This window comes from Myxocyprinus asiaticus, chromosome 41 (assembly GCF_019703515.2).
Source record: "Myxocyprinus asiaticus isolate MX2 ecotype Aquarium Trade chromosome 41, UBuf_Myxa_2, whole genome shotgun sequence".
NCBI classification, from domain to species: domain Eukaryota; kingdom Metazoa; phylum Chordata; class Actinopteri; order Cypriniformes; family Catostomidae; genus Myxocyprinus; species Myxocyprinus asiaticus.
This window is the reverse complement of record NC_059384.1, coordinates 17,036,634-17,050,864: the sequence shown is the minus strand read 5'-3', so window position 1 is coordinate 17,050,864 and position 14,231 is coordinate 17,036,634. Positions and strand designations below refer to the sequence as shown.

The following is a 14,231-nucleotide window of genomic DNA, read 5'->3' as shown; positions in this document are numbered from 1 at the left end:
TTTGTTACTGTTTATTTGCTTGCGGCTAAAAATCTCTGACTGCCTGCGACGACATGCCATTTCCCATATTCTGTTTATGTTTCATGAGGCAATAAATGTAAATACGACAAAACATGCATGTTACTTGGGGGCAACCATTTTCACATATTACTTCATGAAATATAAACAGAATATGGAAAATAGCATTTTGTTACTTACAGCAAAGGATAATGATTAAAACAAGCCCAAACACAACGTAACATGGTGCATAGATCTTTAAATAATCCTTACAGAGCGACGTGAGATGGCTAAAGAAACTAGTCTGTGAGTAAAACTAAAGTGCTTGTATTTTACGAGTTGAGACTTTTCTACCGTTATGACTCATGACTATTTGATCTTTATGATGTTTTTAACTATTCCCATTATTCAGCATACATCTGTAATGTAGACACATTTCTGGTTCATGTTACATTCGCCAAACCTTAAATAGCAGCAGTTAAGAGTTTCCAAGCTTTTAAATGACACCTTTTTTTTTTTTTTCCCAAAGGAGTAGCTTTTGATTAATTAGCTAGCAGTATGTTAAAAAATGAAAAGGTAATTTATTTATTTTTTAAATAATGGTTATCGTATCAGTCACAATGAGCTGTGAATAATTAGTTATCCTACTGGCCCAGAAATTCCTTATCGGTGCAACCCAAATAATATTATTTGTAATGGAAAAAATCTTTAAATTACAAAAATAAAAAATAGAAGCATTTTCACTTTAGTGGTCTCAGTCTTTCTGGATCTGCCTGCATGTATGGCCCATTTCTAGGCAGCTAATCAATATAGTAGATATGCAGTACATTCAAGCACTGTCATCTTATGGAGAATTGTCAGACACTAAAGTCATGTGACTTCAGAACACCTTGGGAAGGTCTCATCACGTCCCCATAGAGTAAACGCTGTGGTGAAAGACAGTGGAGCCACTATAGATTCTTATGCATTCTGTGTGTATTCTGCTCACTACAATTGTACAGAGGGGTTATCTGAGTTACCGTAGCCTTTCTGTCAGCTCAAACCAGTCTGGCCATTCTCTGTTGACCTCTCTCATAAACAAGACGTTTTCGTCCGCAGAATTGCCAATCACTGGATGTTTTTGGCACCATTCAGAGTAAACTCTAGAGACTGTTGTGCATGACAATCACAGGAGATCAGCAGTTACAGAAATACTCAAACCAGCACATCTGGTACTAACAATCATGCCACAGTCAAGTTTAGTTTAAACCAATTTAGCAATTTTTAGATCGAAAAATTGCCCTCCTGCAGAAACACATCAGAACCACAATACCATTTACATCTCAGAATGCAAATTCAACAATTTTAATGAAAAGAATGCAAATGACTCAAAAACCATCATATTCAAAAGACTGACACTTGTGAACCAATATAAGGATATTTTGAATACACTGCAAGTTATCTACAATAGAATCCAAAAGTCTGAGTCAACTATGAAAATCTAGGATTCAAAATGTAATTTAAACCTAGAAATAAACAGAAAGCTATTTTCATGTGATTTTGAATGATTCGAAACAAAGACATTTTATGATGTAAAATGAATAAGAAATATATAAGATTCTGCACTATTTCTGGGTCACTAATCAAATAAGTACATTTATGACGTTAACTCCATTGTACAAATGTTTGATTTTCTTGCTTCCATTGGAGTATGCAAGATGTTCCTTGGAATAGTAACATTTATAATCATCAAGTGTTGCAGAAACTTGTGGAGTCCATTCCAGCTCGAGCACATGCTGTCATTAAAGCAAAAAGGGGACATGACAAATACAAAGAAATTCTAAAATTCATGCCAATTTCACTCAAACTGTTATGCATTTGATATTTAGGGATGCACAACATATTGGCCGCCGATATATTATTGGCCGGTAACAGGAAAAATCAGAATACTATTAAATACTACTATGTTATGACTCATGACTATTTGATCTTTATGATGTTTTTAACTATTCCCATTATTATATAAGTTATACAATGAAACTGTGACAGACAAGTGCTGTAAAAAATGCCTGTAAATGAGACACGCATGATCACAATGCGTTCACACACATACACACAAACCACCGCTGCACTCACAGTCTAGCTTGCAGCATAAACATTACACCATATATACAGAGATTAGGGTTTTTGTTGTTTAACGTTCGTTACATGTGGTTAATTTAGCGCCTCATTTTGGTTTAATGCATTACTACAGCTGTTAGAAGTTAATTATTCTCTCTCTGTGAGGATTTATCAGGATTACCATAAATCCTCATATAAATGGTCACCATAAAATGTATGCAAGTTTGTTGTCATTTATTGCTCATTCAAATCAGCATACATCTGTAATGTAGACACATTTCTGGTTCATGTTACATTCGCCAAACCTTAAACAGCAGCAGTTAAGAGTTATCCTACTGGCCCAGAAATTCCTTATCGGTGCATCCCAAATAAAATTATTTGTAACAGAAAAAAAAATTAAATTACAAAAATAAAAAATTGAAGCATTTTCACTTTAGTGGTCTCAGTCTTTCTGGATCTGCCTGCATGTATGGCCCATTTCTAGGCAGCTAATCAATATAGTAGATATGCAGTACATTCAAGCACTGTCATCTGATGGAGAATTGTCAGACACTAAAGTCATGTGACTTTAGAACGCCTAGGGAAGGTCTCATCATGTCCCCACAGAGTAAACGCTGTGGTGAAAGACAGTGGAGCCACTATAGATTAATCTTGACGTCAATGGCAACGACAGGATCTCAGCTCAGAGAGGAAAATTGTTGCTCATCCCACAACACAATCACAAAGCCTCCGAGTTGTGACTTGATTGCACAGTCCTGTTCTTTCTGACAGCTTTTTGGGTAGCTCTGGCATGTCGGGATTAACTAGAGCATGCTATTCTTCAGTAAATTGGCCTGATCATAAGTGAAATTGACCCAAACCTCTCGGAAGAATTTCCTCAGAGCACTGCCCTCCATGCAGAAAGCATGCAATAGCTGATAGCCCCTCCTGCTCATTACAGGAGCAATCTGGCTTTAATTTAATGCCCCTCTGTTTAGAGTGTGCTCAGCAGGTCTTAAAGTCGAGGAAAGCATGAGAGGAAACCTGAACTGAAAATGTTCCATGTGACCCCTAACTCTCCAAGAATCTCTCTCTAACTTTCACCCCAGTCATTCCTAAGGGTTTACTTCAGTTCAACTGTATGAAAGTCTCCATTTACTGATGGTTGAACAGACTGTTGGGACACGTTGGGCTGGGTGATAAGAAAAATACTTACATTGCAATATTCTTGAAAATTTTGGCCAATAATAATTTTTCATAAATTTTAGTCAATATAATTTGTATGGCAAATACACTCACTGAGCACTTTCTTAGGAACACTATGGTCATAATAAAGTGCACGATGTGGTCTTCTGCTGTTGTAGCCCATCTGCCTCAAGGTTCAACGTGTTGTGCATTCTGTGTGTATTCTGCTCACATACAATTGTACAGAGTGGTTATCGGAGTTACCGTTGCCTTTCTGTCAGCTCAAACCAGTCTGGCCATTCTCCATTGACCTCTCTCATAAACAAGGCGCTTCCATCCACAGGACAGCCACTCACTGGATGGTTTTGGCACCATTCAGAGTAAACTCTAGAGACTGTTGTGCGTGACAATCACAGGAGATCAGCAGTTACAGAAATACTCAAACCAGCCCATCTGGTACCAACAATCATGCCACAGTCAAAGTCACTGAGATAAAACATTTTCCCCATTCTGATGGTTGATGTGAACATTAACTGAAGCTCCTGACCCGTATTTGCATGATTTTATGCATTACACTGCTGCCACATGATTGGCTGATTAGATAATCGCATGAATAAGTAGGTGTACACGTGTTCCTAATAAAGTGCTCAGTGAGTGTAGATTCAAAAACATCAGAAAAAATAATTCATGTTCCTATTTGATTTAAAACAATGTGCAAAGCAATGGTAGATCTTTCCAACATTTAAAGTACTATTAATTAAAAATACTATTTTATCAAGCATTGTTTTTTGTTTTTTTATCCAAGCAAAAAATGGGGCACCTCTGTTTTTAGACAAGATAAGCATTTGCTTTGATTCTAAAGCAAACCCCTCTACCACACAATTGTTTTGAATTTAGCCTTTGGATCCTTGAAACCTTTTAGTGACTATATATTAGATGTGTTGATAAATGTACGGTTGATTAAAGGTGTTATTTAATCATTCCTGAGGTAATTTACTTAGTGTGAAAGCTCTTTCTGTAAATGTGCATTCCCTGCCATGCGGCAGTGTTTGCGTAACTGTGGAACAATGCTCAAAAACCAAACAAATTTATTTAAACCGGTATATTGACCACCTCAATGTATAGGGATAAAATCAGCCATGCCTTCAAACTCTTCTTTAAGACACCTGGTTGTGGGAAGAACTGAGTTCCTGCAAGTAAATCGGGAATATGAGCTTTCCCAACGAAATCAGCTCCCCGCGGTCACGAGGAAACAAAAGCATGACCTTTTAAGCACTTTGAGAAGTTGACAGATGAAGTTAAAGCTGGGAAGTGGAATGGATTTATGTAGAAAAGACTCATGTATGGAAATCATAATTTGGGCTGTACCTTGACATGCCAATGTAACAAAGATGCCAACTCTAAAACTTTCAAAGTAAACAGCAAATGGTGTTGTGGAACTGGAATAGAGACAAATTTTGCAGGTTTGTTAATGCACTTTAATGACAGGGATTAAACCTTGTATTAGTCAGCACATTAAAATGCAAAGGGAAATTCTGACTAAGAAATAAAAAACCCTGGCATGAAACTAGAAAAACCAGAGAGAATTCCTTTGGTTCAATGATAGTTTCCTGGCAATCTGGAAACAGTTGAATCTCTGTCCACTTCTCGTCTTGCATGAAATTAAAGATATCATCGCAAGTCACCGTCTTTTAGATCGTTGCCAAACTCCTGTTAATTGGGAGGATTTTATTATAGTGTTAAAAAGCTTCTACAAATGCGAAATTGGTTTATTCTCAGTAGATACTGAGCTATTGCCCAATAACAAATGCAGAGATGTGATGCATTAAAATCTGCCATTCCACCCATTATGGTGTTTGTTCAATGCCAGCTCATAAAAGCTGTTGGCATTTATAAGCCATGACTTACATACAGTGGTATCTGTCATACGCAGCCTTTAAATATTACACTGCTGGGAGCATGCCAAACAGATTCCATTTATTTAAGCAGAACATGTTGAAGAGGAATTCCCATATGGAGAGTGCGGTTTGCCTCCATACCAATACTAACACACTATTTTAAGAAAGTGCGCATTACATACCAGAATGGCGCGATACCGGAACGCTGCTTTTTAAATCTATTGTTATTTACTGTTATTGTCATAACCATTATAACATGAAATTTAATGTTTAATTTAATTACGTAAATTCTACTGGCAAGATTTTAGAAGTCTTGCAGTACCTACAACAGTAGCTTAAAACAAGCTATTTGGCTATTGGTTAACTTAAAGTCGAAAGACAAACTTTTTTCCATCATACACGGCAGCACCAGGAATGTGTTTTAAGAAAGTAGAATGCATTTTGATTTCCGCATATTCAAAAGGAAGTGCCTGAGAGTGGTTCAGTCTTAATATCTATTATCTTCAATGCAATAAACCAAACAAATAATCAGTAATAGTAGTTTCAATACCAGAAGTTCATCCATGCTGGTCTGGCATTTTTCCAGATTGATGCGTTTGATGGCGACCTTCTCCTTCCTGGGGACACAGTAGGCAGCCTGGACAACAGCTGTAGCTCCACTCCCTGCAACAAAGGACATAACTCATGTTAAACTTCATGCATCAGAAGCTGCACATGACACAAAGCCAGAACAGAGTGAAGAACACAGAGAAACTGCGACTTTGTTCAAGATCGATAACTGAAATGATTCCACTGTCTACACAGTACATTGAACACTTTCATTTGAAGAGAGAGATGACAATTATGTTTTTCATGATATGGCCCCTTTTAGGTGACTACATTCCAAACAGAAGAACAGAATTATTGTATATTTTGAATTAAAAGCAAATAAAGTTCCTTAGAAGCAGGTTTCTTCCCCAAATCTGAGGCCTTAGTGGTCTGAAAGTTTTCACCACATCCACTGGTTTGACGAACACAGTGCATGCTTGGTGTCCAACAAGGCAGCACAGAATAAGGAAAAGGTTTCCACTTTGTGCTGTTTTGGCAAGTAATGCCTGCATCCCAAGGGCTTAGCAGTCTTACACCACAGTGGTTTGTTTCTCTTAAGACACAGTTTCACTTTGCCCATTTACTACTTCCCAGATAACCCAGGAGAACAGTGAACAGTAGGCTGGTAATGAACCCAACACTGCAGTGCTTATGCTTGTGTCTCCACTGGAGTAGACATGTCAGTTAAAAGGCAAAGTCAAATCTGAGCTAGGAATGGGTCACGATCATCCAACAAGTAATAATGCGAGACTGATTAGTGAGGATGTTTTTTGGGGGGTTTCATTTTTATATAATTAGCATGCTGACAGAGTGCTGGGCTTTAGCTGTTAAACAGTTTCACAGTACAACACTCTTGGAAAAGCTGTCTTTAAATTCAGCCCATTTTAAACACCACCACCACAGCCACGTTATAAATAGTTCAACTTCTAAAATTGCATAGTGAGACCCCTGCATTCTGTCTCCATATAGCAATATTGGCAAGAAAGCATCTAATTTAAACATCCCATAAGAAAATGTATCTGAAGGGGACCCAAACTGAACCTGAAACCAGCTTAATTATACAGGGCTTCATTAAGACTGATTAGTTGACTAGAAGTTCATGCAACTGACCGACTAGTTGATTTAGAAAATATAGCCTATCCACAGTTTTCCTGACCAAACACTGGGTGGCGCCATGATGATTCTAATTGCCTGTTTTGTATTTCTGGTCTCAAGACGCAAAGTGAAAACTGCCAAAACAAGCAATCCAGAGGAGAACAACAAACATTTAAGTGTTACCTGGTGTAAAAATTAATTTCAGGCTCAATTTGTGCAGTTGTTGGTTGTCATAACAACTCAAAATAATTAATGATATCAATGTTACTAACCTCGGACCATCGCTTCATGTCATGTCAAAACTGGAGACCGGAAACTGAAAACAGTCAAATCGTGGAACACTTTCGCGTTCAGGAAAATGGTGGATATAGTTTTGTACATCCCTAATCTGAGCAGTGCTCAAGTTCGTCCATTACATTTACTGCCTGAGAAAGTTTTGGAAAAGAGTTGACAGGTTAATGTTAAATCAAAACATTCCTCTGTCACGGTAACAATGGACATTCATGCGAGAAGACTATTAAGCCCTAGCAGACCATAAGTCAAAGGATTTGAGTGCTATACTTGGCTTTCAACTTTACTGCTAAGGTTAATCCCTAGAGTGGTTTAATGAGGTTCTGCTCAAGCACCTCAAACTGGCAAAGGAGAGCAAACAGACAAGATACTGGAGACAGGATAACTAAGAAAACTGGGAACGGAAGGTTGTGGTCCACACAACCTGAATAATACAAGACAGAATCTAAGGGAGCATAGACCCTCGTAAATCAGCATGTACTGTACCTATGTTTCCACTGCGAGCTGAATATAAATGACATATTATTGTGCTGGTTTGAGGCAGAGAGAATTTTTTTAATCATCTTTAATCAACTAGCTGTACTCCATATGGCCTAATAATAACAAAGTCCTCATTGTTTAGCATTCTGATTGCACCAGCAGGGCACCATGGATTAGGGAGCATTAAAAGGAAAAATCTGACAACAGTTCTCATTTTTTAATTAAAAAATACAGTGCTGAACAGGGCTGACAGGATCGTGTCTCCGCAAACTTATCAGAAAATTAAACCACACGATGAGACTGAACTGAATAAATAAAATATAGCTAAAATGTTTTCATTAAACAAATGTTCTGAGCACTTTTGGGTTAGTTACTCAAAAATAGTAATCCACCACAAAATTACTGCTTACTTCTCTAAAAATTGTAATCAGATTACTTTCCCCACTTAATTTTTGGTAAAAGTAATCACATTACAAATTTACTTAACTCTTCTGTGAGAATTTTTTTAGAAAGCAACATTTTTGGTTTAAAAGTTTAAAACTCTATGAATTCCAATTGATGTGTATAATCGCTGTTCCTTCATCTGTCATAAAAACACAAAGATTGTTTGGTAATGTGTTACAGATAGGTGGATTTGTCTCGGTTGAACTTAGTAACTTTATTATTTGAAACTTTATTATTAGCGACTTTATGTGTTCATGACAGGAGTTGCCTCGGACCGAAGGCAGGGAAACACCATGGACAGGTGGCCAGTCCACAGGCAAACACAGACAGACATACACAGTCTTACCTATGGGCAATTTAGAGTTTCCAATTCACTGCATGTTTTTGGACTGTGGGGGAAACCGGAGCACCCAGGAGGAAACCCACGCGAACACAAGGAGATCATGCAAACTCCACACAGAGGGGCCCTGGGCGAGCCAGGAGTTGAACTGGGGACCTTCTTACTGTGAGGTGACAGTGCTACCCACTGAGCCACCATAGTGCCTGCTGTATACACAGTACTTTCAAAATAGTGTTTACTTTAATGTGTATTCCAGTGCAATGCCTTGCCCCTTAGACTTCCATTGTATTGCATTATCCTAATTTCGGTTCGCTTTTACAAATTGGGGAACGACTATTTTCTGTGGTCAACAGAATATAACATGTAACAACAGCATGTAACAGAACCCAAGTTGCATTGAACCCAGAATATTCCTTTAAAAGATCATTTTAAACAGAAGCACAAAAGTAGCTTATAAACAAGACTCAAGAAAACCCACTCTACTTATGTGTAGCAAACTGATCTGTATGATGACTGAACCGGTTTCAAGTTCAACACTACTCAACTCTCATTTTAGTAATACAATATGATCATCTTCTTCAGTGTTGACAGATTTTCCCATTCGTTACCTTCGGGCCTGGCCCTGAACACAAAAATCTGGAGCAGTCACAGCATGTTGGCCCCCAGGACTGCCCAACAGTGCCAACTGGGAGAAACATGTTACCCAATCAACAAGTTTGTAACTTTCATCAATCTGACACAAGCTCTTTATTTGTGACCATATGCTATAAACAACTTAGGGACTTTAACAGAGCCCTGCTCGCCAGAAGGAAAGAGGATACACAGTTTAAATTGTAAATTCCCCACACAGAAACAAAGTAATGGTTGTGATGGATGAATCGGCGAAGACTGTACTAAAGTTGAATGTGAGTGTGCCACTGTTGGCTAACAGGGGATGAAGAGGTCACAATAAATCTTTAAAGGAATAGTTCACCCAAAAATGAAAATTCACTGATAATTTACTCACCCTCAGGCCATCCAAGATGTATCTAAGTTTCTTTCTTCATCAAAACAGAATTTAAGATTTTTAGGATTTCATTTCAGGCCTCCTCCTCTAAACAATGCAAGTGAATGTACTCCATTTTTTGACGGTCCAAAATGCATATTTAGGGTGCATCAAAATAATACACACAACTCCAGTCGACAAATAAAGTTATTCTGAAAGCAAACGATTGATTATTTTGAGAAACAAAACAATACTTATATACTTTTTAACTACAAATGTTCGCTTCCGTACATCTCTAGATGTGCGCTCATGAGAGGGATGACGTAAGCTCATTGGTAAGGTCAGGCATCACGTGGATTAGGAGGCAGGAAGCGCGTCATTGTTTACATAGTTTTTTTTATTATTATTATTTGGAAATGATTCTTTATTTTATTATATTGTTTTGGACTGTTTTGGTTTGTGGACGGCGCTTGGTGCTCTGTGCAAGTTTCTCTTGTAAACAATGACGCGCTTCCTGACTCCTCCTCCACATGACGTGTGACCTTACCAACGAGCTTACGTCATCCCTCTCGTGAGCGCACGTCACAGAGATGTACGGAAGTGAACATTTGTAGTTAAAAAGTATATAAGTATTGTTTTGTTTCTAAAAAATAATCAATCGTTTGGGTTCAGAAGAACTTTATTTGTCAACTGGAGTCGTGTGGATTATTTTGATGCACCCTAAATATGCATTTTGGACCGTCAAAAAATGGAGTACATTCACTTGCATTGATTAAAGGAGGAGGCCTGAAATGAAATCCTACAAATCTTAAATTCTGTTTTGATGAAGAAAGAAACTCAGATACATCTTGGATGGCCTGAGGGTGAGTAAATTATCAGCAAATTTTCATTTTTGGGTGAACTATTCCTTTAAGGTGAAATGGGGCAAAAAGAGTACATATTCCTGTTTTAAAGTAAACAGTGAAATCAGACAAAGAAAGTGGGGATCTTTCATTGCAGACGGATTCATTGTCTAACTCACTAGATATGTGGTTTAATTCTTCATTAAGCATTTTTATAAATACTTTACCATTTAAATACATACATTTTTCACATTGCGGTAATGAGAATAACATAATAACCAACTTTTGTAATGAAAATGCTGTGCAAAGAGCCACAATCACAGCCAATCAGAACATATTTGATGTTTACAGTACAGCTATGTGTAGTGGGATTTTGGACCAATGAGATTTTACTTTGTGTGAGGCTACCCAGCAAGGTGTTGAAGAGAAACCAAGTGACCAATAAAAACGTGGTTGCTTTCTTTTTGCACTGCGCCTGGTTAGAACACGTAACTGTTGGGAACTGCCCTCTGCTCTGTATAAAACAACAAATACATCATAAAGGAGGAAGTAATGCAAAAGCAGCCTAGCAACCCAATAACAAATATAATTAAGTCATAATACTTTATTATATAAACATAAATCCGTGTGAATATCAAAGTCATCTTTCGGTCACTTATGAGCCGTTGTATTACAGGTGTGATGGGAACAAAGTGGTTACTTATCTCAAGCAGTTTTTGCCCTATTCTTGAGGTCAAACAAAACACACAAACATCAGGATTACACTGAAAGTGCATCAAAGGTTCATCTGTTAATTTATATGAAATTATTTTAGAAGAAAATTGTTCCTTCCTTTTTCCATCTTTTTCCTCTGTTCCACAGCAACAAGATTTTATGAAGGCCTGTTTGCTGGTTTCTGAATATAATGATTCAATATTAGGTTACCAGGTTACTAAATTAGAAAACAAAAAAAATGAAGAACCAACAGCTGATGTTATTTGGTCACATTCCAGATTGTGGGTTCTTCCCCACAGAACAAATGCAAACACGCCTGGTTTTAATCAAGAATCGGATTCATTCAGTTCCATTAGCAAATGTTTACCGAGACAAATACACAGCCCATGGTCCGACTAGCGATGTCTATTGGATGAAAAATGCTTAATCTCACCTATCTCAGGTTTAATGACATTTTAATATTGATTCATTTCTTCAACCTCCCTTCTTTATGTCCCTCATAATTAGATAGGATGTTAGCTAAATGAGAGAGTTTAAACAGCCAAGAAATATGCTATTTCCAGTTTCATCCATTGCCATTCTGGTCATTTTTAATTCAGTCACTTGTCAAGAAAATAATATATGAATATATATGTCTTGCAGCTCAAGGGACATATTCTATTCAGCACGATTAAATGGCCTACAAAGCATTTCCTTACTCAGTATTTTACTCTTGTTTTCCAGTAAAGAAATATCTCAAAAAGCTTGAAAGAAGATATATCTAAAGGTGTTGTAAACAATTTCAGCTGTTCTGGAACTTTCACCAGACTAGCCACTGAATTAGCCATGCCCCCTCTTTCCAAAACCCCACAAACCAAAGACATGCGCACACACACAAACACACTAGAGACCGTTATGTTGGAGCAGATGGAGGGAGTAAAAGAAGTAATAGAGGCATTTTCTGCATGTCATTTAAAATTTAAAAATTTGTTTATTTTTCTCAGCCCACTGACAAATTGTTTTATTTATTTATTTAAGCATAAACCTCGCTATATTTTACTAGATGTAAGCTTAAAGGGATAGTACACACCGAAAAAAAGATGCAATGAAAGTAAATGGTGACTGAGGCTAATGTTCGGCCTACATAACATCTCCTGTTGTGTTACACAGAGGAAAGAAGACCATATAGGTTCTGGAACAACATCAGGGTGAGTAAATCATGACAATTAAAATTTTTGGGCGAGTTATCCTTTTAAAACGTATCCGTTTGTAATTTTCAATAACAGCTGGAAATTTTACAGCAATAATGAAACTCCTTGTCACCTATAAACTCACATTTGGCACACAGTGCAAAACATTTCTGATTTGTGTATAATTTTCAGCCCATTCTAATTGACGCTTGAAGACAACCAAGTTACAGTTTTGACAAAACCCCATCTATGTCAGCAAGTAAGATGATATATTAGGCTACTTGTACATATTATACGTATATGTTTACATCAGCAGAATTCAATTAAATTGGCAAAACAATTATGTTAAAATATCATGTTAAGTTTGCAAGAAAAAAACAAAAAACACATGCATGATCAATAAATCAATGGCACATAAGGATGTAAACATTGACATTATAGGACTGGACCAAAACTCTTACACTGGCCCCAGGCCATCTTTATTGATGAGCCCTGCATTATCTGTCTTTAGACTAGCACCTCTTTTCTTATTACTGAACAGAATATGATTATTGACATGGAAAAATAATTTCCAACTCAAATCAACCTCAACAAAAACAGCTTCTGTTTCACCTTACAGTCACAGACATTTCCTACAGCATTATAGCTAATCAAGACAGACAGGCTGAGCGGTAAGTTGCCCATAGTTACGCAACAGTGGTAATCAAACATTTCCAGTGTAGGCCAGAGGAACCTGAGCGCCATGCTTTTTCCATAGGTCTGACTCCATCCAATGAGACTCCGTGCTCTCTGAGGTGGAAAGAAATGCAAGGATCAGAGCAATAAAACGACTTTAATTCCACTAAGGAGTAACCAAAACAATGGTTCTGCTTAATGTGCGCCAAAAGTGGGTTATCCACACACTCAGACACTGAACCAGGGGAGACTGAAGTATTACAAGTTCCTGAGAAATCATCCTGGACTATATGGTTTAATACAATTCATCTCCCACTAAGACAGCTCTTTGCATGTAATCAATAATAGCAGGGTTGAAGCAAATGGGACAAACCCATTTTTGGCTGCGAGACAGAAGGAAACTTTGACTAATTTGAACTCTATTCAAAAAGTCACACTTACAATAGAAAGAGCGCATGCCCAAAACCTTCAATTCTGAGAACTGTACACGGTTCACGCTTTCACATAAGAGCAATGGGAGGTAAAACATACTGCAGGTGTTGGTAGCCTAAAACTGGATGTTTAATATGCATAGAAGACTCATACAGTACAGTATGAGTTCATAAGTTCACTTGAATGGGTTTCTGAAAAAATGAAACTCCCTTGGGACAGCTGAGTCTGGCTTAAGTTTGCCATCAAAATAAATCTGTCAGCAATAGTTATGAGCACTATTACTGCCCAGTAACTGCAAGCCCCTGCTTTTTAATTAATGTATTAGAATATTAGGTAAAGTTCTATAGCATGTCATTTTCAATTTGGAAAGATACCCATTTCAGACATTGCACCTGGCTGGCATCTAATCCATGCTGATAAGAAAAGGAAAAAGCCTCTCATGGCTACAAAGGAGGAACAAACAACCCATTATTGCTGCATTTTAAAACTTTAATAGGAAATGTGAGTGGTTGTGGAACGGGACATTGTCATGTGTCTTAAATTATGGGGAGAGGCGGTACCCGTGTCCATGGCGACAGTAGTTCCGGAGTGGGCAATGTTCAGGCCAGAGGTTCAAAGCCGATCCATTCACCACGGTCCCTTGTGGAGACAACCTCTCACCGTCCCAGCTCGTGTGGGTGGCAAAGCTGCAAAAGGAATTTGCGGATGTGTTCTCTCCTCTTCATGGTCGTACGAACCTCATACAACACCATATCGAGACCCCACCTGGAGTGGTAGTGCGTAGTCGGACGTACTGCTTGCCCGAACACAAGAAAAAAGTGATTCGGGACGAATTAGATGCAATGTTCGAGATGGGAGTAATAGAAGAATCGCACAGCGATTGGGCCAGCCCAGTTGTTCTTGTACCTAAGAGCGACGGGTCAGTCAGGTTCTGTGTGGATTACCGGAAAGTCAATGCGGTGTGTAAATTTGATGCATGCCCAATGCCCCGAATTGATGAACTGCTCGATCGGTTGG

The 14,231-nt window shown here is 38.0% G+C and overlaps 1 protein-coding gene across 1 annotated transcript in view; it reads right to left on the bottom strand.

The window, feature by feature from the left end:
• Window positions 1–14,231, bottom strand: part of LOC127432064 (serine/threonine-protein kinase OSR1-like) — a 67,861-nt gene that overhangs the window by 39,857 nt on the left and 13,773 nt on the right. The window contains exon 2 of the mRNA XM_051682855.1: window positions 5,710–5,822. Within this exon, the coding sequence (XP_051538815.1) occupies window positions 5,710–5,822 (113 nt within the window). The remainder of the gene's footprint in view (window positions 1–5,709; window positions 5,823–14,231) is intronic.